The 27,365-nt window shown below is 46.8% G+C and overlaps 8 protein-coding genes across 8 annotated transcripts; 5 read left to right on the plus strand and 3 right to left on the minus strand.

Moving 5' to 3' along the window:
- Positions 1–2,520: 2,520 nt before the first annotated feature.
- On the plus strand, positions 2,521–4,045 carry BHQ10_008048 (uncharacterized protein; the record flags this gene model as incomplete). Its single annotated transcript, XM_040880811.1, has 2 exons — positions 2,521–2,596; positions 2,646–4,045. The coding sequence occupies 2 exons, from the start codon at positions 2,521–2,523 to the stop codon at positions 4,043–4,045; spliced, it is 1,476 nt and encodes a 491-aa protein (XP_040736551.1).
- Positions 4,046–5,566: 1,521 nt separating this feature from the next.
- BHQ10_008049 (uncharacterized protein) lies at positions 5,567–7,071 on the minus strand (the record flags this gene model as incomplete). Its single annotated transcript, XM_040880812.1, has 2 exons — positions 5,567–5,821; positions 5,878–7,071. The coding sequence occupies 2 exons, from the start codon at positions 7,069–7,071 to the stop codon at positions 5,567–5,569; spliced, it is 1,449 nt and encodes a 482-aa protein (XP_040736552.1).
- A 972-nt stretch (positions 7,072–8,043) lies between these two features.
- On the minus strand, positions 8,044–9,617 carry BHQ10_008050 (uncharacterized protein; the record flags this gene model as incomplete). Its single annotated transcript, XM_040880814.1, has 3 exons — positions 8,044–8,236; positions 8,287–9,107; positions 9,156–9,617. The coding sequence occupies 3 exons, from the start codon at positions 9,615–9,617 to the stop codon at positions 8,044–8,046; spliced, it is 1,476 nt and encodes a 491-aa protein (XP_040736553.1).
- Positions 9,618–12,618: 3,001 nt separating this feature from the next.
- On the plus strand, positions 12,619–14,353 carry BHQ10_008051 (uncharacterized protein; the record flags this gene model as incomplete). The annotated part of the gene is made up of 6 exons (XM_040880815.1): positions 12,619–12,801; positions 12,858–13,456; positions 13,502–13,520; positions 13,568–13,878; positions 13,935–14,205; positions 14,261–14,353. The coding sequence occupies 6 exons, from the start codon at positions 12,619–12,621 to the stop codon at positions 14,351–14,353; spliced, it is 1,476 nt and encodes a 491-aa protein (XP_040736554.1).
- Positions 14,354–14,766: 413 nt separating this feature from the next.
- Positions 14,767–15,579, plus strand: BHQ10_008052 (uncharacterized protein; the record flags this gene model as incomplete). Its single annotated transcript, XM_040880816.1, has 3 exons — positions 14,767–14,833; positions 14,887–15,364; positions 15,417–15,579. The coding sequence occupies 3 exons, from the start codon at positions 14,767–14,769 to the stop codon at positions 15,577–15,579; spliced, it is 708 nt and encodes a 235-aa protein (XP_040736555.1).
- Positions 15,580–17,151: 1,572 nt separating this feature from the next.
- BHQ10_008053 (uncharacterized protein) lies at positions 17,152–19,476 on the plus strand (the record flags this gene model as incomplete). The annotated part of the gene is made up of 10 exons (XM_040880817.1): positions 17,152–17,206; positions 17,264–17,332; positions 17,391–17,500; positions 17,560–17,733; positions 17,793–18,205; positions 18,260–18,308; positions 18,360–18,735; positions 18,791–18,892; positions 18,943–19,200; positions 19,304–19,476. 10 exons carry the CDS (start codon positions 17,152–17,154, stop codon positions 19,474–19,476), a joined length of 1,779 nt encoding a protein of 592 aa, XP_040736556.1.
- A 949-nt stretch (positions 19,477–20,425) lies between these two features.
- On the minus strand, positions 20,426–21,615 carry BHQ10_008054 (uncharacterized protein; the record flags this gene model as incomplete). The annotated part of the gene is made up of 2 exons (XM_040880818.1): positions 20,426–21,510; positions 21,570–21,615. The coding sequence occupies 2 exons, from the start codon at positions 21,613–21,615 to the stop codon at positions 20,426–20,428; spliced, it is 1,131 nt and encodes a 376-aa protein (XP_040736557.1).
- Positions 21,616–23,081: 1,466 nt separating this feature from the next.
- Positions 23,082–25,672, plus strand: BHQ10_008055 (uncharacterized protein; the record flags this gene model as incomplete). Its single annotated transcript, XM_040880819.1, has 2 exons — positions 23,082–23,162; positions 23,237–25,672. The coding sequence occupies 2 exons, from the start codon at positions 23,082–23,084 to the stop codon at positions 25,670–25,672; spliced, it is 2,517 nt and encodes an 838-aa protein (XP_040736558.1).
- Positions 25,673–27,365: the final 1,693 nt, after the last annotated feature.

The following is a 27,365-nucleotide window of genomic DNA, read 5'->3' on the forward strand; positions in this document are numbered from 1 at the left end:
TACGTCGATAGACTACTGGATCATCGCGTAGAAAAGAAAAGCCGTCTCCGTGCCGGATGGACGGCGGATTAATACTATTATCCGGCATCACCATCGCCAACAGCTCAGCAGAACACTTGGCAGATTACACTTTGGGCTGTATGAGTCTGGTTGGAGGGTATCTCTCTTGCATTTGCCATTTATCCTGCAAAGAAATACGGGTTACTGCCCGCACGTCGTCTAACTTATCAGCGGCAAAGTCGCGATGCTCACAAATTGCTTCAGAACACGACGTCGGAATGCCTACCGATAGCTGCAATGTGAACGTCTATGTAGATAGAACTTTCTAACATTTTTCATGGGGCCCTCATACATGTAGGATAGATACACCGGGTCTTTTGATTTATGTATTGCTACTGCTGAGAGCACGATTGAACATTGGGCAAACCACTGACGTCAAATAGAGATAATAGCCAATACCCATTGACGATACTCCGTACTTTTCGCGAAAACCAACATACACTGAACCGAGCAAGGAGTTTTGAAGAATCACTACTGTGTATATGTACATATGCTTTACTACACTTGGTGAGCATTACAAGTTAGAGAAAGAGGCAGTCAGTCTTCACCGACACAATATTTGTACAGCAAAGTCTCAGCACGATGTAACCGAATAGCAATCCTCGAGAACCCAGTCGTGACTTGCATGTAGATCACAGCAGGACCATCGATCAGCCCGTTATCACTGATCATACAGGGTGCCACCCTAAGCGTTCTGTTGCTCGGGCCTCTACACGATGAGCAGCGGCGTAGGACTGCATCCCTCCGGTATAGCCCGTGTAAACATATGGGCGTCATACCTGCGATAAACAGCGTATGCACGCTTAGCATGGAAGGACGGAGTGCCTACCCAACCGTACAGAGAGAGGGAGTGGACAGGGTGCAGTGGACTGCTAGCCCTGCGACGCCATCCCGCAATGTATCCATGCTAAACATTTAGTTGCCGTTTTCMCCCGCGGGAGGGCGATCCACTTTGTGCGCTATGATGTGGTTGTTCGTCGTTGGGGCCGATGTTGAACGTATATAGGAGATGATGAACGTAGATTTGAAGGGAGGTCAAAGGTGGCAAACTGCGTTGTGTCGAGAAATAAGGGTTGAAACAATAGGATGAAGAGTATTGTCTCGTATTGCAAGGCTGAAATGATACAGGTCGTAGCCGCACTAGTACGTCACTAATTCCAAGTTTTCGTAATACACTTGCATGCGAGGGGAGAACATATACTACTACGTAGTAGCCACATAATGTATTTTTGTATTAGTTACAGTAAAATACGGTGGAAACAAGACAGTGTAAGCTGTGATTGGCTCATTACAGATGCACTAGCCATGCGTAGAAGGCGCTAAACTCGTCCTTCTGGAAGCCTGCCCGATCGAGCCACCGCCCCGTGGCCCTAGCGGGCTTAGCCCCGATTTCTTGGTGTCCACTGCCTGTGCGTTGCTTGATCACGAACTGGATGAGTTAGTTCATCGTGAAGTTCAAAGTAGTCCTTGATGAGTTAGGTCTGGAGAGTTGATGGAAAGTGGCAACGGACGACGTGTTCAACGTACAATGCATGTGTCAGACCCATGGATGATTGACACGGTCTAGGTCCCATCGGCCGGCCAAGATGGATCAATCGTACGACGAGGGAGAGTACTTTCGACGTACACTGCCACTATCTGTCTATTAGACTCTGTATCAGTAGTAGTACCAGTAAACCAAGGACTTCGTATTCTGGAAAGTACGTACTATGTAAGGATTACACGGTAGACGTCATGCGCCAGACACGCAGCGTTCGGCTTGGTGCCTTGCCAAGACACGCTAGTCCCCTTCAAGCGGACTGCGCCTGATTGCCTCAGGCACGCTCCCGCACTTTCTGGTTAGCTGACTTCTGCTCTTACTTAATACTTTTCCCCTCCGTTTTTCCCCCGTACTCTCTCTTCTTCCCTTAAAATCCTTTCCCCCCCATACTCACCACCTGTGGATGAACACCTTCAAAAAGTGCCACAGATCTCCCCATCTTTTGGCCGCCACTACCGATATTTGGTGTCCTGTCTAACGGCCGGCGCCAAACGGTGCGTAGGCATTTGGCCCTGTGCGTTCTCGTCGCGATTGAGTCTTCTCTTCTTATTCCTCTTTTATTCTTCGATTTGCTGTGGTAGCGCTTTGACTGCAGTTTCGCGCTCTGCTCTACTGTTTTGATCTACTACCAATTGCGTTCCTTTCAATTGGATTGTCCTTTTCACTTCACTTTCTGTTTACATGTTTCAAGATATCCTTGTCCACGGCTTCCTTAGTGTCTTTTCTTGACTTTCCGTCTGTTGTCCCCTCGGCAAAACTCCGTACCCACACGTGAGGAAGATCTCACCTAACCACTACTGATCTACCTTGATTACTACATTTTCTCTTTGTCTGGGGGCTTTTTCTGTTCTTTATTACTTCAATTTACATACTTATACCCTCGCGCAGAGTCGCATGTGTGCTTTATAGTACCCGCGGCAATGCTGATTGATGGCGAGAAGTGGGCTTGTGAAGCTTGCGTTCGGGGTCACCGAGTCAGCAGCTGTCACCACAGCGGTATGTCTGCACACGGCATATGTCTTTTAAATTTTACTAATGTGTATAGATCGAACTCTGATCCATGTCAACAAAAAAGGCCGTCCAGTCTCCCAGTGTCCCCACTGCCGTGGCCTGCGCAAGTCGAGGACAACCCACGCGAAATGTGACTGTGGTGACAAGAAAAAGGACCACAGTGGTGTCGACGGCACTCTCGCCGCTGGCGAGCATGCTGAAGCAAACTGTCGTTGCATGCATGGCCAGCGCTGCAGCTGCGCGTTGAAGAAGGATCACCTCGACCCTGTTCCCGAGACCGGACTCCCTCCACTACCTCATCCTGCTGCTGCCGATCTGCGCAAACCACGTCTTACGTCTACGAAGTCTGAGAGTACCTTGACTATATTCCGTGACGGTCACCACAAGCCAGCGCATAAACACAACGACATGGCTCATAAGTGCGGTCTCCCTTACACTATCCCGCGATCTCACTCGATTCACGGAACATCCGAACTTGCTCAACGCTCTGCCGATCATCTTCCGCTGGCTCTCAATAATGACGCAGTTGACACGTCGTACTTTAGCTATCCGACTGAATTCGATTCTTTGCCTGCGCGCCGACGGGTCAAGTCAGAACATGGATCTCCTGATCTCGTAGCCATACCGGCACCGGACCAGAATGCAGTCCCACCTCTTGACTTGGCGTTTGATGCGGGAATTACAGCTGAACCTTTGAATCAGTTCATGATCCCGGATCAATTTCAGGAGGGTCCATTCGCAGAGGGATTGTTTGCATCGCCTGATACGGAATATCCCATTTCTACTGGCGCTTTCAATGCCCCAGCCGTTGACTGGTCAAGTTTCCCGCTTCCTAGTGCCGGACTGTCTACCAGTGTCAGCCAGGCGCCATCGTACGCCAGCTATGATCTGAACAACGTCAGCAACCCGAGCTACCCTGGTCTTACCGGTTCCTCGTCGGGAGATGCTTCGGAAGTGGACGACTTTGGAACGAAGCCTAGTTTGGGAGGCTCTGGTCATGATATCTACGACTTGCACAGTCTCAGCGATGGGTCGGATGTTGACCAATATCGTATCAGTTCCGCCTCGTCATTTGCGGGACTGCCTCAAGCTCGGCTGCTCTCTTCCAATAACTTGGAGTCTATCGACATCGATGAGTATATCAGATCGGCGAATGCATCCACAGCTGCGCTTGAGCAACAGCTCCAAGCTACCATGGCCATGGAAACGAAAGCAATTGCTACATCGCCACAGGGGTATGCCATTTCCCACTCGCAAGCTTCTTATCCGTCCACGGAATCCACACAGACCGTGTCATTGGACGCAAGCCAGGCTAGCATGACCGACATGCTATGGGCTTCCAGCCTCTTCGATAATTCTCTGCCTACTTCAATGCCCTCGGCCACCTCTGCCGCTGCTGAAGATCCCTTCACGCAGCCTCCTTGGGCAGAATAAACCATGTAGTATGTTTCTGACATACCGATCATGGATACCTTACCACCACCTCCCGCACCGTCTGACGACCCTGATGAGAGATGATGATATGTGTTTTCTACGATACCATAAAACGCAGTCTATTTATTTTGTTTGCTTATTTTCTCTTCTATTAGTAGATGAGTCTTGATGTCTTGTCTATTTCTTCTCAGCCCAGTCACTTCCAGCCTGGCCTGGGATACACATTTTATCCTCCGCCTCTGCTACAGTAACATGCGGATTTGCTATACTTGAGTCTCTATAAAAATAGATTTCTTCTTCTTCTATGCTTCCTTGCTTCTTTTCTTCCCTTTTTTCCACATGCCCTCATCCTGTAGCTCTCTATTCCTTGACGTAAATGTACAGTGATATAATTATCCTAATCCTGATTTGAAGAACTCCCTTGCATCAACGTGGTCCACCACAAAAACGCGCCCTACACACTACAGACAAGGAAGTCAGAACATGATCGTACTCCCTTACCTACACTACTTAGTGGCACAGTGCGGGCAAATCTTGAAAACATGCAACCCGCATACCTACATACATGATACATACTACATGGAACATAATACAAGCTCACTGTGCATGCACCCTGCAGACCCCAAAAAGCTTAGCTATCACTTCTGCGCAGAGTGCAGGAAATTAGTCGGTGTACAACCGATCGATCGATCGATTTGATCTACCTACTGATTGCATGCGTGTGAGAAATAGCGGTGAGGAAATATAAGTGCATGAGCGAGATCACGAGGTCGATTCATAATATGCTTCGTGATATGATTGAGTCTCTGATAGGGTGTAATTACATAAAAAAAATACCTAAATAGAGATTGTCATCTGACTTTGATGTTCAAATGTCGGTTTCTTCTGATGTTGGCAGGGCGACATGAACTGAAGCCCTAACTCTCGCTAAGATACATCAATCATTTACCAGACCTAAGTAGAACGTGAAAGTAATGGCTCCATAATTATCGCACAGACCAGACAGATACACGGTAGATACTAAGTTTCGAATATCATCTTTTCATTTCATCACGAAGCATGCTTGAGATTTTCAACCTGGTAAACCCGTCATTCTAGTTCAATGTTTGGTAATGACTTTGCTAGAGATGTAGCCTAGTTAGCCCTAACCGGGCGCTATTCAAGCTGGGGATGATCATCACAATCGACCAACTAGTGAATACGTAGGAAACGCCTGGTCAACTTCGGTTGTCTTGAATGTCTGCACATTCAAAAGGATATTCTCATACTAAAAGGGGTTTCAATGACTGCAGTGGTGACTGACTCAAATCCCGTTTCGTCGTATCCTTGCTCTTAGGTTGGACAAACACTGAGGCTTATCTTTCTACATGGAGAAGTATTCAGTGTGTCTGATTGAACTTTGTTACAACTACTTTTTATGTACATGTACCCGGCATATATCTGATATATCAATACATAGATATCACAAATCCATCTATATTGAATCATATGGCTATTCCAATATCCACGCAAACAGGTCAATCACCTATACTTCTCCATAAACTCTGCATGAAACTTTGTAATCCGCTGCACCCAATCTGTACCGGGGGCAAGGAACGTCGTCCTGAAATGCAGGGTGCCTTCCTTTTGACCAAATCCTGATCCGGGAACGACGCAGATACCAGTTGCGTCTAGGAGGGCGAGGCAGTAGAATTCGTCTGGCTTTTTGCCTGCGCTGCCGGCGGCCAGAACGGCTTTTGGTGGGAGTGTGATGGTGGGGAAGAGGTACATTGCTCCCTGTGAAAAGGTTAGAGTCAATAACCTGATAGCAAGGAGAGGGAAAGGGGACAAACCTGTGGCTCTTGACATTCAACGCCGGCCATAGTCTTGAATGCATCATACAACGCATTAGCTCGTGACTTCAAGCCATCCTTGATACCGTTGTACTCTTGCGAGTACAACTCATAGCTAGGCTCTCCCTCCTTGGGCGGGTTGACCATCAATTCAACCAAGCATTGCCCGATAACCGAGGGGCAAAGCATAATGCTAACATATTTGTAGATCTGCGCCTGAACCTCAGGGTCAAAATTGACCAGCTCAAAGTATCCACCACGGTGACCGCACTCGCCAACCATTCCCTTGGAAACACTGTGTAACGAGGCCAGCTCGACTTTGTCGTATTTACCGGGGAATTCCTGCTGTAATTGTCCCAGTCGCTTCTTGAAGGATGTGAATTCGCCAATGAAAACGTTGGTTTGGTAGACTTCGTCTGCCATGATGACCAGATTCTCCTCTACAGCAAGGTCGATCACGTCTTTGATGTCGTTTGGGCTCAAACTTGCGCCTGTAGGGTTACCGGGGTTGATGACAACAATGGCGCGAACATCGATGCCGTTGCGTTTGGCATTTGTGACTGAGTCTCGAATGTCATTGACATCTGTACCCCAGGCCTTGTTTTCTTCGAGATAGTAAGGCACGCAGTGAGCATTCAACAGTGATAGCGTAGCAGTGTAAAGCGGATATTGTGGGATAGGCACGAGGACACCGGACGATTTGTTTGCACAGATGACATTCAACAGTGTACTCACACCGGAAGAAGCACCTCCAGTCAGAAACAGATTCTTAGGATCCGTAGCGAACCCATCTCGCTCTTGGATGAACCGGGCCACGCTATCACGAATGTGAGGAGCACCCTGACTGTGACTGTATGCGCCAACAGTCTGCACAGCCTTCAACAAGGTCCTTGCCCGATCAATGACATCCTGCTTATACCCAAACGCGGACTGAAGCACATCCTCCTTCTCCAACAAGGCAGGATATTCCAGCAAACTCAGAACCTGTCTGAAGAATGTGATGGGTTTCTGGTCGAGTTGTTGCGGGTTGCCGATGTTGGCGAATATGATCTTGTCAAAGGGTAAGGACTTGTCGCCCTGTTCGAGACGTTCCCTGTATGCTTCAGCCTTGGTGGCTAGTTCTCCGCGAACGGCGTACTGCGCATCCCGAACTTCGGGACGGATGTTGTCGATGGTGAGTCGTTGCGTCGCCATGCTGCGACTGTTGACGGAGAGGTACGGGGATCGTCGGTGGTATAGTTGTTGTGCTATTAGTATTTCATGTGACCATTAGTCTTCTGAAGTTTGAGCAGTAAATAGCAACGATTGAAATGCTGGATCAGATCCGTCGACATATATATAGTAGAAAATAATATAGACATGGGCTCATAGGCAAAATTGATGGTGAGCCACAAACAACACATCATCGACAACATCCCTGCCAAGTTGCACTCTAGCCGGGCAGTTCCCCGATCCATCAACATGCGACGAATATTTCTCGGACGAACTGTCTCGAGCAAGCGCCTGACACTCCTCGAGAGGGCTTAGTGTGGGGAATGGAGAAGAGCAACACGAGTGGATCACTAGGTTAACATTGACAATAGGAGCAGATCGAATATATGACTCATTTTCGTAGGGTTCAAATAGAGCAGGGAGGTAGAGCAGCATGCACGCAGGAACAAGCAGCAACCGAGTCAGAGCTTTGTTTTTGACATACCAGGACATCTTGCCGTCGCCTGCAATTGAGCAGTGGCAAGCAAGCATTGTGGCCGCACACTGGCGATTCGCCGAAGCGCAGAGAGAGTTTGGAAAGACATTGCGTCAAATGCCTCAACTGTACACTCTTGTGAGTATGACTCTGACTCTGACTCTGCTCTTCAGATGGTGGGAGAAGACGATAGCCCCGTCGGTGAGCGCAAAAGAAGAAATTCTGCTGATTAGCCGCCGTTGGCTCTTTCCGCGGAGATCTAGGCTCTCCGATTGGCCGATTGCGCTATTTTGACCCACTGGAGAATATCATCTCCTTTGCGGAATTGAGGAATGGAGAGTAGTTGAAAATGAAATGAATCCTAAAACTACAACCGCGTCAAGCGCGATGTCTGTTCACCGGTTTAATGTCAAGTTCCTTGTCTACAATGCAATCATATCATATTTCTAGTAGCATACAGCAAACACATCGCCACACAGCTAACTGCGCTCGCTTCCCCGTAGTCGCACCGCCTGTCCATACTTTTGCAGCTTGGTAATCAATGAATCGCCCTGTTTCACCAAATCCGCATACTGCTTGTTCTTATCATCCGGTCGGTTGGTCTCGATGACCCCGTTCACGCGATCCATGGTGCAGGCTATCCGCTCGGCGGCGATAAATTTGGCAAGATCCCTATAACTTTTAGCATCTACAAACATTTGAGAACAAACGGGGGGATATACCTGTCCAAGAAATCCACAGTCACACCAAAATCATTGGCCATGCTGGTCAAACCGACAACTCGGTAACTCTGCAACAGTTGCTGGTAACCCCGTAACCGCATCTCACGAACAAACCACGCACGATGCTCGTACAAGTAGCGATCCTGACTGAGGAAGGTATCCTCAACCGAAGCAAGGGCGATGAAGAACGACCGATAGTTTCCAGTGTACAAGCTGCTGACGAGGCTAGCTAGACCTGAAAAATCAATTGGTCGTTCGGCGTCGGCTTGCGCGCCGGAACCGGTGCCCAAGGTGGCCAGATTGATAGCAGTCGAGGCAGTCCCAGGGGTAGCGCTAGATGCATCCTTCATTTCTTCGTCCCCAGCACCAGGCCCCGAAGAAATAGCACCACTCAACGCTGATACCATATCCTCACCCTCTCCAAGAATAGCTTTGATCTCCGGAGCATCGACAACCTTAGCCTTAAAATCGACTCGCTTGAGAGAGAGGGAGCCCGCGAGCACGGCGTAGACGACAAGAGAAGAGTAACTGCATAGCTCGTAGCTCGTAAACGTGGATAAACTGTCGAGGAGGAGAGGTGCAGCCAGGCTATAGGAACGGGTGGTGAGAAGGTGGAGACCCTTGTAAGCCTTCAAGCGATTCCTGCGGTCCCAATCACCGCCGCCTTCGACTAAAGCACTTGCTCGCTCTATTGTATTTTTGACAAAGACTTTATCGCCGAAAAATAGACCGACGCGAATCATAGCAAGAACGAGGTCGATTTTGGTGCCCAAGATGCTTGTTTTTTCCAACACTTCTTCGTAAGTTTGAATCGCTTTGTCCTGTTATTGTGATTAGCAAGCATAAAACGATACTTCCGTCATCCTTACCTTATCGCCAACTCTCGCCCAGAACTCGGCACGCTTGCCTTGAGCAGCCAACACCTCTGTATCACCAGCAGCCTCAGCGGCCTCCTCCTCTTCCTTTTGATAAGACTCGAGCTCCTTTTTATTGTCCTCCTTTAAAGTATCATATAGCTTCTCGTCCCAGGAGAAGTTGATCTTTGCTGATAGTTTTCGTCCTGGAAGCAGGTTCGATGTGATGACCGGTCGCGTGGCAGCTCCATTTGTCGATGGTTGCTGTGGAACACCTTCGCCTGAGGCGTTCAGGATTCCTTCCGTAGGATGTGCGAGGTGTCGATAGAGAGGAGCCATTTTATGTTCGGAGATAGCATCTTGGAGTCTCTTGAAAGATGTTTGTTGCACTGTAGAGGCACATGATGGATTGGAGAGGTTGAAGATGTCCTGCGCGAGCGACAGGTCGGGGTACTTAGCGAACTGTGGATCGGCCATGGTGGAAGATGACTCGGCAAGTCTAGGAAAATGGGGAGGTTATGTATGAGCCCCCCGAGATAGAGTAAGGGTGTATATGAGGAGGAAGGGTGGATTGTAGATGTGTTGACGGTTGATGATGTCTGGATCTGGAGCTTGGATGACGGAGCAGCAGTGCTGAGCTGTCCGGGAGGTTGTTGTTCCGTTCCGGGAGATATAACAACGCCGGCAGTAACATGTTGACGATTCTACTTTCTGTCATTACACCATATTGTGCTTTTTGATTTATTCTTCAACCCAGTAGACTTATACTGCAATACTAGTTTTATACTATAAACCTCGCCAAAAAAACACTCGATCAAACCCCTCTTCGTTGTGTCTCCCCACCTCCACAAATCCCATCTTGTTATATAGAGATATGTTTTCGTGCATCTTGACATTCGTGCACACTGTCAGACACGAGATTCCTTGTCGCCGTGCCTCTTTCCCTGCATGATCCATCAACTTGCGTCCATAACCCCGTCCTTGTGCCGAAGCGTCTACTACGAGAATATCCACGTTGACGGAGACTGTCTTCGAATCTGAATTCGAGTCATGCAGTATACTCAACGAGATGAATCCAACTACTTTCAATCCATTGACGTTACTATCGCGCAGTACAAACGCATCCTGGCTCGTGACAATGTGGCCATAATCGGCTGTCATGGGACCTGGTGGTTTGCCAATACGATCAATATATTTGGAGAATGCAGCGTCGACCATAGATTTGATCTGAGGGACGTCTTCGATCGTGGCTTTTGATATTATCGGACAATCGTCCTGGAAGAGATCGGGCATGCTCTGAACAGGTTGGCCTGCAAGAGCTCGAAACGACGATGTACAGACTTTCGGGAGGCAAGACTTGACGGAGGTAAGTCAATATACTAATTGAATATCTAGATATTCGTTCATTTGTGCCGCCTTGTCGATTAGTCACTTTGTGAAGCGATGTTGGTAAGTGAATATGGCGGCTGACACCGATAGGTTCACTCCGCCGAGTCCCACTCGGAAGTACATCTGAAGTATATCACTTGGCAACGAGTGATCATCTATTCGACAACAACCAGATGAGTCAGGTTGAGGGCTGATTTTGATTTGAAGACGACGATGGTATGGCGTCGCTCTGCTCTGAGTTTTCTTACACTACGTATTCGATCTGAAGTCGCAGACGATTTCCGCCAGCTCAATCCTGCCCACGTGCTCGGCAACATGGACCATTATAGGAAAATGCGCAGAAAGAGCTCACGTAGCTGGAGCTACTTACCTAGAATGGCATACGTACATGCTAGCCATGTACACTCATGGGGGGTGAGTGTGGCTACATAGAGGCGTCAAGGGTTCCTAGATACACTGTCTGTCTCGCAGACCAGTCAGAAGGATCCGGACGCCTACTACACGTGTTCTGAAGGGACCCATGATTGGAATGTTCCATAGACCGTGCTACATACGGGTCCGTTCACTTGGGAATGGTAGCGCCTGGTTCAGTCGAGACAGCCTGAGGAAGTGAATCCATCTTACGCGGCAGATCCACCGACGTCAGCATGTCCCTGGTAGTATGTAGTATGTAGTATGTACTATGGTACGTATTAGTAGTATGCATCATGCTATGCGACAACATCCATAGTCGATTCCTGAACGTGCACGAGTTCACAGCAGCCATTGGCTCGATCATTGGCTCSACCACTTGTAAGGGCTTCGGTTTGCGGGCCGGCCCCAAAAAGCTTAGCATCACAGCTTGCCTGATGCGGTATATCGTTTGTTTCTGTTTGTAGATGAAGAATATTAAAACACTAACAAATAGAAAAATATATATAAGCAAAAAAAAAAATAGAAAATCAATCTTAAAAGACGTCGCGCTTGGCTATGTCTGCCACGCGTGCCAGTCTTCTAGCTTGGATGGTGGGCATAGTGGCAAGAACCCTGCAGTGAGATGAAGATCACTGGATGGATCGATCCAACTACTACAGTACAGTGACGGATATTGCGATCTCCAATGACTTCCAGTGGCAGAAACATCTTTCATCGGATAGCGATTCTATACGGCGCAAACACTGGACAGCATCCTGACTCGAGCAGTGGAGCAAGATAAAAATTTTCCACTGGACCAGGCGACACGAGAAGGATCGTTTACTGGACTTAGTCGACTATGGTAATTTTACCATGTACTACGTAGTCTTTGTCGTCTTGCCTCGGAGTGGCCGCTGCGCCAAAACTCTTAACTGACGCCCATTCTAGCGCCACACTTAACAACACTAAACTCGCACTGGACTTAGTTTTCGCCCCAGTCCAATGGCGGTTTGCGACCTAACCAGGCTAACTTATCGCGTGTTAGTGGGGTTGCAATCGATAGACCATTTAGGGTTTGCCCTTTTTTTCTTTGCATTGCATCGTTGCCCTCTCTGATATAGGTCTCGTGCCGCTATACATGACAGTGTGTCGACCACCAAGTCTGTTTCTGTCTACATCCATGGATGTAGTGAGGCTAGAATATTCATTGCAGAGCATGTGCTATCAGTTTTACGAGAAAGAAATCAGTGCGTACCTACTAGGAACGGGGAGTCTCCACTCATCATGCTCCAGTCAGTGGCTTCTCCATATCAAGAAACAATTTCTACGGACCCATCGTATAACCGTGTCTGGCATAGTCTGGCCGTGTACTAAAATGGCAAAGATAACTGTTTACTTAGTTACGACGTTAGTGAACACTACATAATGAACCAAGGTAGAAGCTACTGTACATAACTCCGCAGCATGCTAGCTAGCCTTGCAGCTTATAAGGAGCGATCGTCCCCCCACCCCGTCTTGCCATTCTTTTTTGCTCGGCTTTAGGTTCGTCGTGTCGTTATACCTCGATACGTCCTGTCAAACATTGGCATTTTGTATTGAGTATATCTTTCTTCTGTATAGACGACAACTTCTCTGTTCTCCCTTTGTTTATCTTTTATCTTCCTGATTGTGCTCGAGCCGGCGATAGCTAGCTACCATGTCGGACGCAATCGACAACAAAGCTGTCATGGAACAGCAGCCCGTCGACGAGAAGCATGCTGTGAGCCCTCACGACATGCAGGATATCCCCATTGACGCTTTGCCCAAGTCGCGTTGGGAGCGATCCTGGCCTGTCATTGCTTGTGGTGCTGGACTATTTTCTGACGGTTACTTGAACGGCGTAAGCTTTTCCTCTACATACTACAAAAAGAATTTGTATATACTGAAAGAGATCAGATCATCGGCTCGGKCAACACCATGCTCAGCAAGATCTACCCCGAGACATACGCAAATTCCGCTGCCAGTCGCAACGTCAGTTCCATTGCCTTCGTAGGAACCGTCGTCGGTCAATTAGCCTTTGGTATCACGAGTGATTACTGGTCGCGAAAATGGTCTCTCTTTATTGCAACCGTCATGCTCATCATCTTCAGTGCCCTATGTGCCGGCTCATATGGCGCCGGGGATAGTCAAGAAGGTCTTTTCGCTGCCCTGACTGCCTGGCGTTTTTTCCTAGGTATTGGTATTGGTGGAGAATACCCTGCTGGATCTGTCGCTGCATCTGAGAGTACCGGCGAGCTCAAGTCTGGTCATCGAAACCGTTGGTTCATCTTTTTTACTGATTTCATGATTGATTCTGGATATGTGGTTGCGTCTATTGTGGCTACTGTTGTGGTTGTCATTACCTCTGAGAATCACCTCCGTGCTGCCTGGCGTATTTGTCTTGGATTGGGTGTTATCCCGCCTCTGAGTTTGTTGTGGCTGCGGTACAAGTTGAAGGAGCCCGAGGAGTTCAACCGGGAGCGTATGCACAAGTACCCGTATGGTCTGATTATCAAGTATGTCCCACCCTTTTAGGAATAGAACAGCACTGACTTTCGCAGATATTACTGGAAACGATTGGTTCGTGTTGTCTTCTGTCTTGAAAAGTAAAGTACTAATGTAAACAGTTCATCGTCAGCTTGATCTGGTTCATCTACGACTTTTCCAGTTTCTCTTTCAGCATCTACTCAAGCAAATGGCTGGAAATCATCATTGGCGACTCCGCTCCTCTCTGGCAGAGTTTTGCTTGGTCCATTCTTACCAACGCCTTCTACCTCCCCGGATCCATGGCAGGTGCCTTTTTGAGTGACTGGATTGGTCCCAAGCAGACCCTCGCATGGGGCGTGTTTGCGCAAGGCGTTGTTGGATTCATCATGACTGCTGCGTACAAGCAACTTGGAACACCGGAATATGTCGCTGCTTTCGTTGTCGTTTTTGGGTGAGTGTTCCTTTTCACGTTAAACATGCAAGTTACTGATATCCATGGATGTACAGTATCTTTTCAGCCCTCGGCGAACTCGGTCCCGGTGACAACATCGGTCTTCTTGCATCCAAGAGCTGCGCTACCTCTATTCGAGGCCAATACTACGGTATCGCCGCCGCCATCGGCAAGATCGGTGCCTTTGTCGGTACCTACGTCCTTCCTATCGCCCAGAATCATGCTCCCAACGCAATCCGCGCTGGCCAGGATCCTTTCATCATCTCAAGTTCGCTCTGCATTTTCAGTGCGGTGCTCTGCTGGGTGTTCGTTCCTCATATTGGACAGGTACGTTTTGCCTACGTTGAGTGGTGATGATGATTGCTGATTTCTCTTTCTCTAGGACACTATCCAAGAGGAGGACCGTCGTTTCCGTGAGTATCTTGAGGCGAATGGATACGATACCTCGGACATGGGTGCTAAGCCATCCGAGTAAGGTGTAGGAAATGGAGGTTAGTGAAGACGATTTGTGTACGTAGTGTATGGCTGAGATAGATGAGAATAATGCTGTGATACGACCAGTGTATTTTCCCAACGATTCATAATGTGTATGTCCAGAATTATCTGTTTTTACTGACAGGAGACATACATGTACGTACTGTAATTACAAGGTGCAAACACAATACGGTGATACCCGTGTTACGTACGTATTTACCTCGGTTCAATCCGCAGCTGCCGTATCTTTTATCCACTTTGCACCCCAGAATCCTCGGTCTCATCCCCGACGTCGCGAGACCATTGACTAATGGCCGTACTTGTCAATTCGTATCTTGAACTTTCTTCTTCCTCGTTGTCATTCTATCAACTCTCTCAATAGGTTAACTGTCAATAGATAACCCGCCTCACAAAATGGTCGCCGACGCTCTGGTCTACCACCCCTCGGTGGCTCACTATCTACGCTTTGTCGCAACGACCCGTAAGTCATCACTCCACTATTGTTCAACAGATACAAAACCTAACAACGACAAGTCGGCAGAGACAAAGCCCTCCGCACAATCCAATACTTCGCCCGCTTCTACTCCTGGTACCTCTTCCGCACCAACAATCCAACCTCCGCAATCGCGCCTTGGGACGCCCTAAAAAAACAATTCGGCACCACCCGCAAAATCTTGCGGTTTGGCAAGTTCGTCGAGCACATCAAAGCCGCCTCCGTGGCATTTGACAACAAGGTCCCCGCAGATGCCGTGTTGAAGAACCTGACTGTGGGTCGTCAGTTGGGTTATGCGGGCTATTTGACGCTAGACTCGATTACGTTGATTGATGCGTTGGGGTTCAAGAAGTTTGAGTCGGCGAAGAAGTTGCAGGAGTATTCGTATCGGGCTTGGTTGTCTGGTTTGGTGTGCAGTGTGGTCGCGGGTGTGTATACCTTGTACCGATTGCAAGAGCGGGAGAAGGCGGTCGATAGGAAGGAGGGCGAGGGTGTTGTTGAGGCTAAGAAGATTGAGCGGTAAGTCCCTTTTTAAATAAGTTTGCTGGTTTCATATGCTTATATGCGATAGTGAACGCGTCGCCGCTCGCATCCAACTCGTCTCTGATCTCTGCGATTTGAGCATCCCCCTCTCGACATTGGGCTATGTTAAGCTTGACGATGGTCTGGTCGGTATTGCCGGAACCATCAGTTCTTTGATCGGTGTGTGGTCCGCCTGGAAGAAGACTGCTTAATTTATCTACGGGTTAGGTACGAAGAAGTGGAAAGAGTTGATTCGGCAGTCATTCTTCGTTTGTTCCTCTGGCGATTATAGTCCTTCTAGTTCATATGTATATCCTTGTTCTTCTCCCTCCATTCATCAATATTTGATTTTCTATCAGGTATCTTACAGTGAATTAGATACGAAATTCCTGCTAGTTTCAAAGTCTTTTTTTTGGTGTGTATTGAAGCTACTGACGGAAACAGCTTTTCACATGCTCCGACATGTGATAGCCGTCCCAGAAGGGAAACCCGAGCTATGTACGTAATAACTAAACAGTCAGCTTTCATCGCAGAACGGCGGATGTTCCTGGCTAGATATTATTAATCTCCGTCTACATTCCTCATGCCGACTGCTGCGGAAGCGGCGGTACAGAAGTACGTACTACTACGTACTTACATGCCCCTGCAAACTCCCCGGGCAGGTATGTAAACAAAACATGATCTACATATTGGATCGAACCATACAGAGAGTAAGTACATAGCCCGTACCCAACATAGGGACTCTCAAGATCGTATTTAGTGGCTCACGTCAGAGACAAGCTTTCTCTTGGCGATGCGTGTGACGGGAGTGCAGTTGGTATTTTGCGTGTTTTTTTGGTAGATTCTAGATACATCCATAGATGTACCTGGTTAATACCTCTATGTATTTTAGCTTTCTGTATTGCTAGAGTTTTTCAGACCGTATATGTCTAAGACGGCACGTTTCTTATATGTTGTAGAGCTCGTCAGCAAATCTGATTTGATTTCAAGTCTAGCATGGCAAAAGCCCTAACTAATCCAAGAACGGATACTATGATTTGAAACCTTCATGAATTTATCCTTATCTCAGTCGATTCTCAAGCCAATAGTGTATAGATAAGAAGCCACCGTAGCATATATTACGAGTGATTTCATATGCAAGACACGAATAGCTGATCTCCCAAATAGAAATTTGGTGCTTCGCAAGCTCCTGCAAGGGCGACGGTAGGGCACGAGCGACCCACTGATCTGACCTACCTACCTACCTTCTCGTATCTACCTCACTGATCGAAAGCTACGTATGTAGTACGTACAGCTTATCATCATCACGATAGGCACCCACGGAGTACTCCCTTGCTTAGCATTCCGTTACCATTCCCTGTGGCACATTGGCATACCATCACAGCCCCCATCCAAGGATGCCTCAAAAGCTTGTCTATCATGAAGGCGCTTTTTTGCTTTTTCCTCGAAGATGCCCCTGTTGTTTCGGATCGTATGTAGTACTCCCAGCATCGATACTCACGCAGGCAGCTGGCATTGATGTCTTTGTTGGTATTATTTACTCATGATACACATGCCTTTTGGGGGGTTATATGCATGCTATTATTCTATAATCAGTGACTTCAACATTATTGATATAAACCCTATTCAGTATTAGAATCTGTTCAGGAACCTGGAATCGTTCTCATCTTCGATCAGTCAAATGATTGTATGAGTGCTCATTCCGTGACCTCACTCCCTGGGAGGAGAGCTCATTCTCTCTTTTGAACCCAAAGAAAGAATTACCTGACCGGCAGATTATCAAAATGTTGAAGCCGATACTCGACGTGACGAATGTAAATGTGGCTTTGAGTGTTTTTGGTACGTGTGTCTGATACCAGCAGAAGCGAAAATTAAGCTAATAGAGTCATCTACAAGGCGTCTTTATACTCGCTTATGGCTATGTATCAGCCAAGTTACAGCAGGTATGGTATCTAGGCGAAGCTTGTGAGTTCATCTATTTCTGTTTGTGCCAAATTCAACTCAAGTTAATGCTTTTATGCAGTACCGGCCTTCGTGCTCGGAATCATCGTTGGCCCTGTTGCTGCAAACCTGATCGACGTCGCGGACTGGGATCACGAGGGCGTCTATCACGAAATCCACGAAATAGCATACGTACGTCCTCCAGATAATCATCGTTTTCAGGTCTCATACTGATCAAAAGTACACTCCAGAATCTAACACGCGTCATCATTGCAATCCAATTAGTCAAAGTCGGCTACGAACTCCCTAAACAATACCAGAAACAGCGCGCGGTCGAAATGACTATTTGCCTATTACCAGTCATGACTATAATGTGGCTCTGCACGACGGGTTGTATCATGCTGGTCGTACCCAAGATCACATGGGTAGGCTTATCATCCTATTAACCAAAGACGGAAGTTTATTGACTTTCATGGATAAATAGGTATCAGCACTCATAATCGGCTCATGTGTAACCTGTACAGACCCCGTCCTCTCTCAAGCCATTGCCAAAGGCCCCTTTGCCGAAAACTACGTTCGTCGTAATCTGCGCGAATTCATTTCCTCCGAAGCCGGCGGGAATGACGGCTTCGGCTTTCCCTTTTTGTTGTTTGCGGTTGCTCTATTGCGGTACGATGGTACAAGAGCCAATGCCGTTTCGCTGAGTGACATGGATCATGCAGAGGGAATACCGGATCAGCTCGGTGCGGAGGAGCAGGGGAACCATGGTGGTGGGCTGGACACGGCGTTGAAGCATTGGGCGGTTGAGGGGGTGTTGTTCATGGTGTTTTTGGGGTTTGCTTATGGTGCTATCGTTGGGACGTTGTGTAGGGCTGTTTTGAATTGGGCTACGAAGAGGTTTGTCTTTGCCTCTGTCCAGGTTTGTGGCATTATGCTGATATGGGATTTTAGGAAATGGGTTGATAATGAGAGTTATCTGCTTGTCCCTCTCGCGATGGGAGTAAGTCTCCTTCCTCCTTCTCGTACAAGAGCATACTAATGGAATGAACAGATCTTCATAGTTGGTACATGCGGCTGTTTTGGCGCAGATGAGACTCTTGCCTGCTTCGCAGCCGGCAATGCCCTAAATTGGGATGGCCGCTTCCTGACAGAAATTCATCTGCGCCACGACTCATTCAACAACATCCTCGAACGCTTTCTCAACTTCGCCGCTTTTGTGTTCCTTGGACTGATAATGCCTTGGGACTCTTGGACACAAGTGGCAAAGATTGCTGAACACGGACTTACGCCTGGAAGATTGTTTGCATTGGGATTTCTGGTTCTGGCATTTAGACGTATCCCGGCCATACTGATTTCGTATCGGTTTATGTCTGATATTTGTCATGACTGGAAGGAAGCTTTGTTTATGGGGTATTTTGGACCGATTGGTAAGGTTTATGTCTCTCCCACATCATAGACAGGGGACTGAAACGGACTTCATAGGAATTGGTGCCATATCCTCCGTTGAATATGCAAGACAACTCTTCCCTGACCCAGGAGATAGCGACGCAGAAATCAACAGCTTGACCAGCACTATGGTCCCTGGTACGTCCATAAATATGCTTAAATTCAAATACTGAGCTGACTTAAAAAAGTGGTATACTGGCTCSTCTTCTTCTCAATCGTAATCCATGGCCTCTCGGTCCCTATCCTGCATCTCATCTACAGACTCCGCAAAGTGCCCAAAGTGCATGACGAGCACCCCATCGAGATTGTGTTGTTATCGACTAATGAGCCCTTGCCGGCTAATAGTACGGCGAATGCGCAGCGGCATTCGGCAATACTCAATAATCGGTTTTCGAGACAGGATGAAAATGATAATGACGATGAGGAAGGGCCTGGCGATGCGGAGTGTACGAGCAGTAGCGGTGCCAACACTGCTATGCAAGGAATTAGGCGAGCCTTGACGGTGCAAAACCCTCCACAACATCATCACAACCACACTCATTCATCCAGCGGGTCTCATCACCGCAGCATCTTCCGACGCGCAAGATCATCATTTGACCGCCACCAACCTAATATCTATCACAATCACACAAATTCGCGCCATGAACGCACTTCTCTGCATGGATCAGACGTCATTGAAATCCTATCACATCAACAACACCAAAACGGACAAAGTCCAGTAATCAAACCTCAATCTTTATCGGACGACAGTAGCCGAACATCTACCGACATGGGCCCATCGCTGTCGCGTCGAGAGGTGCCTCAGGACATGATTTGATTTGACCATATACTTTTTCAACTTATTTTGTAATATAGATATCCATATTTCACGATAGAGGCATTCTTGTTATTTAAAGACCTTCATTGGGTGTGTGTACGTATATATGTACTACTATGTAGAATCAGGTTGATAGACACTACTCCAACCCTTATCGACAACGAGCGTTCCCCCCACTTGTACACTCACGCCTTTCTGATCTCTCATAGACCGGGTTTACACGGGGCAGGTCTGTCATAAACACAGTCATTAGTAGGTCCTCGTCGACTGAAAGACAAAAAGAAGGACGACGTACAGCGCCGCAGGAGCCGCAGGCCTTGTTCTCGCCTTGGACGGCGGCACCGCACTTGGGGCAGGAGGAGTGAGACATTTTGCTTTTTTGCGAGAGAATCTGTTCTGTTGATGGTTTTCTGTAATGTAACTCGTCAGCTTAGTATATGCGGAAGTAGGGATCTACGCATACGTTGTTTGAAAGAGTATGCTTGATGGAAGTGCTGGATGAAGAAGTCGGAGTTTACATATTGTTCAAAARAAAAAAAAAAGGCTMCCCCGCCGCTATTTATCTATCTAGATTTGACAGCCTGAAACTTATCGAATGCCTCTATGGCATACACATGATTGGGCAAGACCCCACCTCGCTCACTCTCGGAGTCTTTAAGAAGGAATAAAAGGATAATCGTGATAGGATAGAATATACGTGTTCGGATCTATGCATAGAATGAAGATACGAGGTAGTGCAAAAGTGATCAACTGACCACGAGAAATCATCACATGATTAGCGTCTATTATTTTGTTTGGTTAGTAACGATCTTATCAGTTCGCTGAATCATTCCCATGTCAAATAGAAAATAAACTCAACCAGCCGTGGCTGTCGGCGTGGGCGTGGCGGGAGCTGACCCATTCAAGCGTGCTTTCTTTTTCTTCTTCTTCTTCCCCAGCACCGCAGGCCTTGCGCCGTAATCCCCAATCTCCAGATGTGTGCCGCACGTCAAACAGTCGCCGTTCTCCGGCGGCTCGCAAAAGATGCTGAGACAAATCGAGCACACAAAGCCGATATTGACCACGCGCCGATGACAGAAACATGCAGCGCGGAAATCAACGTCGACTCGTGAAGGCACGATAAGGTGTTTGCGGGATCGCTGGTCGGGAAGGAATGCCATCATAAGGTACTGCAGTAGTCCCCGAGGTTCCGTCAGAGACATGTAGACTCCTCGAGTCGCGTCTGAGGCTTGTTGTAGAAATACGGCATCACCGCTCAGCTTGCAGACATCAATGGGAATGTGTAATCGTTGGCAGGCAAATATGCTGTTCATAATCGGAATATACTGGTGTGCAGAATCCGTAGAACTACTGACGGAAACGATCAAAATCCGACTTTGTAGTCCCAAATTGATGTTACCGCCCGAGACAGCTGCAGTCGATGACGAACCGGCAGGCCCGCCGGCATTTTCAACGTTACTGTTACCGTGAGTCTCCGTCCAGGTCATGGTGCGTCGGTTGATATGACTGAGTGCTAATGTCAAGGCACCAGCAATCATGGTCGAAGTAGCGGTCACGTCAGAAGCATTCGTTGACGCCAATAGTTCTCTGACATTCTCCATCACTTGTTCCTCGACCAATCGAAACGGACGGTACATGTTATTTTGGGCAGAAGAGTGCGAGGCATGGGTGTCGTGCGCCTCCTGTCCATTCATTTCAATATCTCCATCGGCGTCCAGTCGGGCTTTTGGCTTTTGATTATGGGTAGGATACAGCCACGCAGCACGCTGGCTGTGGGAGGCAATCACTGCGACTTCATTTGTGTAATTGCATGCAAGGTGTGCATTTATGAATACTAGTAGATTGGCCAGTGCCTTGGAGAAAGGCAATTGGTCTTCAAGCAATGCCCAGGCATGGGGATTGATGTCGAGAACGATTGCAAGGAGCGAAGGCGCTGGTTCTAAAACGTAAAAAACGTAGTGAGTAATGAGAGTGCTATTTGAGCTCGAAGCTACTCACCAGTAGCAACACTTTCGTAATGCTCCGAAGCATCCACGGCGTTCATCGTAACAGGATGGCAAGTGTGACGAGGGTAGAGCGCATCATGAGCACAGAGATGAAGGTTCGGACGAACCAGCACCGGTCTGTCTTTGTGTGAGCTCGATATGTAGATGGAGTTTTCTTTGATCAGGCTAAGCTGAAGCTTGATTGAACAAATTGAAAATGAAAGATCTACAAGGCCGAGCTAGCTCGCGTTTGAGTCGAGGTCAACCTGACCGCCTTCCAGATAAAGTTAGTACTACGACAAGACCTTTGATAGGCTGTACAACTATTTCAATCATACTCAGCCACCATCATTCTGAGACTGATGAACGTATTCTCAAAAATGAGAAATAATGCCCAGATCAATCTTCAATATCCAACAGCCAAAACATGCCTAAAGATAAGCGTGTAGCACAAATTGCGCACTTCACCTTGGCAGATCAGGTGACCGGCATAACGCCGAGGCTTGGCGGCCCTTGGCTGGTGCGTCGTCTTAACCTGATTCGTATAGCTCTGCTGTAGAGGTACGTACAGCTCTTCACATACATACTACGTAGTAGTGATTCCTAGCTCTGGACTGGTTGGGTGGTTAGTGGTTACTCAGTCCTCACCTTTGAGCATGGACTATTGATTCGTAGCGACTCAGCAGATCAATGGCTTATCGCCGGCAAATATCCGTGCTAAGAAATGGCGGAGGAACGTGTCTGAGCGGCTCACTCAGATTCGACCCTCAGGTCTTGCACAATCTCAACCATACCACCCACCACGACGTACCATAGTATGCTGGCAATGCCACAAACGCCCCCAACTTCCTGTTATTTTGTCTGAGATATTGGTGTCTCCGCGACTGGTGGACTCAGCGCCGAGCTAGCCAGCCAAGATCAGGATAGTCTTCGGCGTCCGATGATCCGATAAGGAGGGGCAGCTGCAGATAACGACATGATTACCGCTAGTAATCTGCCTTGTTTTGCGAAACAGGCAGATACCGTTGATGCCTGTCACTGTATGTTCTGATTGGCCCACACGCGTATCGACAAACGCCTAATACATTACTAATTAATGATACGCATCTAAAATATTATTTCTTTTGCTGGTGTTACGCTCTGTCTAAGCCTTAAGTGTCATCAATATCCTGCCCATGCCTGTGAACATCACCAATTCCTTTCGCATCGAGTAACACCATGTCGTGACGGCCTTGCATTATCTCCATCCATCGTGCCGACTACCCCGACTTTTCGCCATTACTCAGCTCAGCTCCTGGGTAATAGTCATCGGCAGGAGTAACTATCTCCGCTACCATCGGCCAAACCCACTTGTTCTTTGGCCGCGCCTTCCCGGCACCGCACCTCTAAAATATTTCTCCTTTCCACCAACGCCACTGATTGACTTCTCCTTCCAGTACTCACCTGCTCTGGTGCTTCGCTCAGGAGGAGGCGCTTACCAGAAACAGAAACAAAACCTTATTGCGACTCAGCGGTCGTGTCTGAAATGGTCGACCCAAAGATCGAAGACCGCGCCGTGAAATTATCCCGTGAAGCTGTTGAGTTGATCGATGCTGGTCACAAAGAGGTGCGTACTCTACAACTTTCCACAACGTCTACGACAGCCAAGTAGACGCGGCTCCTAACTGCAATGTCTTCTAGGCCGCATCGAGAAATCTACGTGAAGCCCTTTCCCTTGCACCAGAGAACCATGAAGTAAAAGCAGCTTTTCTCAAAATTCGCGGGGAGGAGGAGAGCGGCCATCCCCTTTTGGACCTATGCCGACAATATGTCACTGGGAAGAATGAGAATGCCGGGAAAGATGCTGCACGCTATTTGCATGCAGACGGGACACATCTCCAGGGAGACGTTTCTCTAGAGTGTCTAAATCTCATCCTGGCCAAGGATGCGGGCTCTCTTTCTGCCACTCAAGACGACATTATTTCCGGCTTGGTTCGACAGACTGTCAGCGTTCGTCGATTCTTCTCCTCGCGACTGCAGGTCTCAGTGACGACTTTCTTCGACGAAATCTATGATCGGGGTGATAATGCTGTGGTATGCTTGGATACGGTGGTTCTTGATCCGACCTTGTGGCCATCGGAAAATGTCCGCTCGCACTGCGAAAGTGAGCTGTTTCAACTGTTCATTGCGAAATTGATGGAGTCCGGTCACGATCAGGATGGCCGGTCATTGAAGGGAATTACTAGGCTGCTGGCCGTTGACGCGGAGAAGTTGCAACACCTGATTGACGATGAAGGCTTCGACGTCATTCTATCATCGCTAGATTACAGACTGCCCCTTGATGTTAGAGGCCAAGCTACTGTGGCAACCGCGAAATATCTCGAAGTATCCAAAGAAGTCGGACAAAAACGCTTCTCTGATCTGATCACCGCAAAAGTTGCCAAAGCGCGGAACGAAGATTTGATTGTCGCATTTTCTGCGGCAGCCGCTGTGTTCCCGGTTGTTCCAGCACTCACCTCGTCTTTATTCCTGACCGAGGGTTTCCTACCGTCCATCGTACCACTTCTTCACCGCGAAGCAAAGTCACCAAAAGTTGAATTGGCTCTGCTAGAGCTGTTCAACGCTGCATGTATGGACAAACTGTGTCGTGAAGCAATAAGCAAGAACTGCGGTGAATGGCTTTCTCATATCCTTTCCAACGGCAGTGATGCAAGCTCAGAGTTGGCTGCTGTAGTGCTGGCGAAAGTCAGAACGTCCGAAAAGCAAGGAAGTTCCGGATCGGCCGACAAGATCCAAGATGAAACCGACCACAGTGTTCAAGACCTAGTCAATCGCTTCAAAGGGCAAATGTCGGATCACAAAGTCACCAACGTTCACAATCCTATAGAGGGTTTGGCATTTTCGTCAGTAAAACCTGATGTCAAAGAGCAGCTGGCGTACGATCCCGTGTTTCTGAAAGGCCTCTTTGACGTTCTTGGCGAGAACTTGGAGGATACAACTCTACTCTATGGAGGACTCATGATTATTGCCAACATCACGCGCTACCTGCCCAGTCTATCAGACGAACAAAAGAAGATCTCGGAGTTGAAAGCGTACGCTGAAGCTAATAAGGCCCCCTCTACACCCAACGAGCTCGATGATGATCAACATGTGACGAAACGCTGCACAGCACTCATCGACGCCAATATTATGCCACTCCTTGCAGACTGCGGAAAGTCAAGCCTGAAATCGATCCATGATCTCACAAGCAAGATCCTCCTATCCTTGTCGAAGAACTCCAAAACCAGAGGCAAGCTAGCCCAGCAAGGTGCAGTCAAGCTTCTGCTTTCCATCTTAGGTCCCAAGACCGGTAGCCCTGTTCCCACATTCAACGAAACCACACACAATGCATCACTTGCGCTGGCTCGCATCTTGATATCCGTCAACCCGTCCCATGTCTTCCCTCATTCAGGCTTTCCGCAAATTACATCCGCCATTAGGCCTCTGGTTGCACTTCTCAAGCCAGCAGAGATTTCGTTTACCGCAGATCAGCCACGAAACCTCCTTCCCGTATTTGAGTCTCTGTTGGCTCTGACCAATTTGGCTTCTTCTCCGGACAGCACGGCATCCGAGACCATTGTGCGCCAAGCATGGGATACATTGGAAGATCTGCTACTGTCCAACAATACTTTCATTCAGCGTGCGGCATGTGAGCTCATTTGCAATCTTATGACGTGCGAAGCCGGTATTGTCAAGTTTGCAGATGGGTCAAAACGTGCGGCTCAGCGGCTACACGTGCTTCTTGCTTTGACAGACGTTGAAGATGTTGCGACACGGCGGGCGGCCGGAGGAGCTTTGGCAATGCTTACAGAATATGACGCTGCAATTTCTGCCGTGCTGGAGCGACCACGGGGTGTAAATCTTCTGCTTGGTCTATGTCAGGAGAACAACGATGACCTCGTTCACCGAGGAATCGTGTCCGTTCGCAACCTGACGTGCATTCCATCTGGTGACATCGGCAAGCGTGCTTTGGATGCTGTCAAGCAAGGAAACGGTGTCGACATTCTCAAGGGCTGTCTCCAGCGTTCTTCTAATCCAGCGATTCTACAGGCCGGAGTAGAAGCTTTGAAGCCGCTAGTTGAGCATAGCCAGGCTTAGACGTTCTCTTGCGTACACGATATACCCGATGTGGTCAGAAGAATCACTCGTTGTGATGCTTGTCTCTTCCATCCTGACTTCTTTCTCTTCTTGTTCTTAGATCTTATGACGGGGCGTTTTGGGTGTTCAATTATCGGCATGGGCGCTTGTTTTCTTACATCATGATGAAGCTGTGAGATGATTGCGCATTTGTACTCTTAGATATGTTTCGGCGAGCTTTTAACTACGGACGGTCAGCTTATCACGAGCTCACGACTGCTCCATAGAATGATACATGAATTAATGATTGATATACACGCACATGCCATATGCCCTAATCGCGACAACTCATATCCATCCACAGCATAGTATACTACGTAGTAAAATGAGATCATACACTATCCTATCTGTTAACAATCACGGGAGATAGCATTGACTACTGACACCCACTCTTCGTAACACGTGCGTATGTAGGATAGACGGCAAAGCAAGGAGGCGAGCATGGGTGATCCTCGCAGTTCATGCGCCTCAGGTGTTGAACGCCAAGGTGCTCTAAGCCTAATTTGGCGCCTACGGATATTTTGTTACGAAACCAACTTGCATGATACTAGGCAGAATCTAGTACTATTAAGGGAAGACGTTCATTAAAGCAGCTAACACCACGACCAGTTATTTCCACGGCTAGGTACGTGGGTGGTTAACTAAAGATATAGGCTTATGATTAATATAAGTAGGAAGTATATAACTATATATACTTAAAAGAATAAGAAAATATAGAAAGATTATATATAGATAAGAAAAATAATTATTAGATATATACTAGTATCTATATTAGGATATAAGGGAAAGTATAAAAAATATAATTTATATAAATATATTTATTTATTATATATTTAATTATTCTTTATAGCTTTTTAATATAAGTTATTTAAATATAATAATAAGAGTTAATAAGATATTTATAMTTATATAAATATTAAACTATATAAGGAATCTCTTTTATCTCTTTATATAGTTTAATAAAATCTAATATATTTTAATATAATACTATTTAATTAAAGTGGATCTATTAATATTTAATTCTAAACCTTTATATAGTTTAATAAAATCTAATATATTTTAATATAATACTATTTAATTAAARTRGATCTAGATTTATAATAAAARAGCTATTATCTTAAYTTTAAAATATAATAAAATTTAAKTATTATTAAATAAGAAAGTGTTATTAAATTAAATAAATATTATTTAAAGAAGAAATAATCTAATATAATAGAAAAAATATTAATAAGAAGTACTATAGATAATTAAGCTCTAATAGTTTAGGAAATAATAGTAATATAAGCTAGAATTATTAAATTAGAAGCTATTTAAGCTTTAAGGCTTTAGCTTAAGATTAATAAGCTAATTTTATTTAAAAAAGATTATAAGAATCTATAATTTTTTTTAATATAAATATAGCTTTATTTTATGGCTAATGTCTAGCTATTTATAGAAGAAGTAAATAAAATTCTAGCTAATTATATCTTCTTAGAAGAAGAAGTAATAGACTRGTTTAAATTATATATATAAATATAGTTTAAGAAAATTAAAGATAAATAAAATAATAAGATTAATAAAATATTTATTAACTATAGAATATTTATTAGAAAAATTAAATTAATATTTAAAAAAAATTAATAAATGAAATTCTATAGCTTAAAAGATATAATAA

This window comes from Talaromyces amestolkiae (genome assembly GCF_001896365.1).
Source record: "Talaromyces amestolkiae strain CIB chromosome Unknown scaffold17.1, whole genome shotgun sequence".
NCBI lineage: Eukaryota > Fungi > Ascomycota > Eurotiomycetes > Eurotiales > Trichocomaceae > Talaromyces > Talaromyces amestolkiae.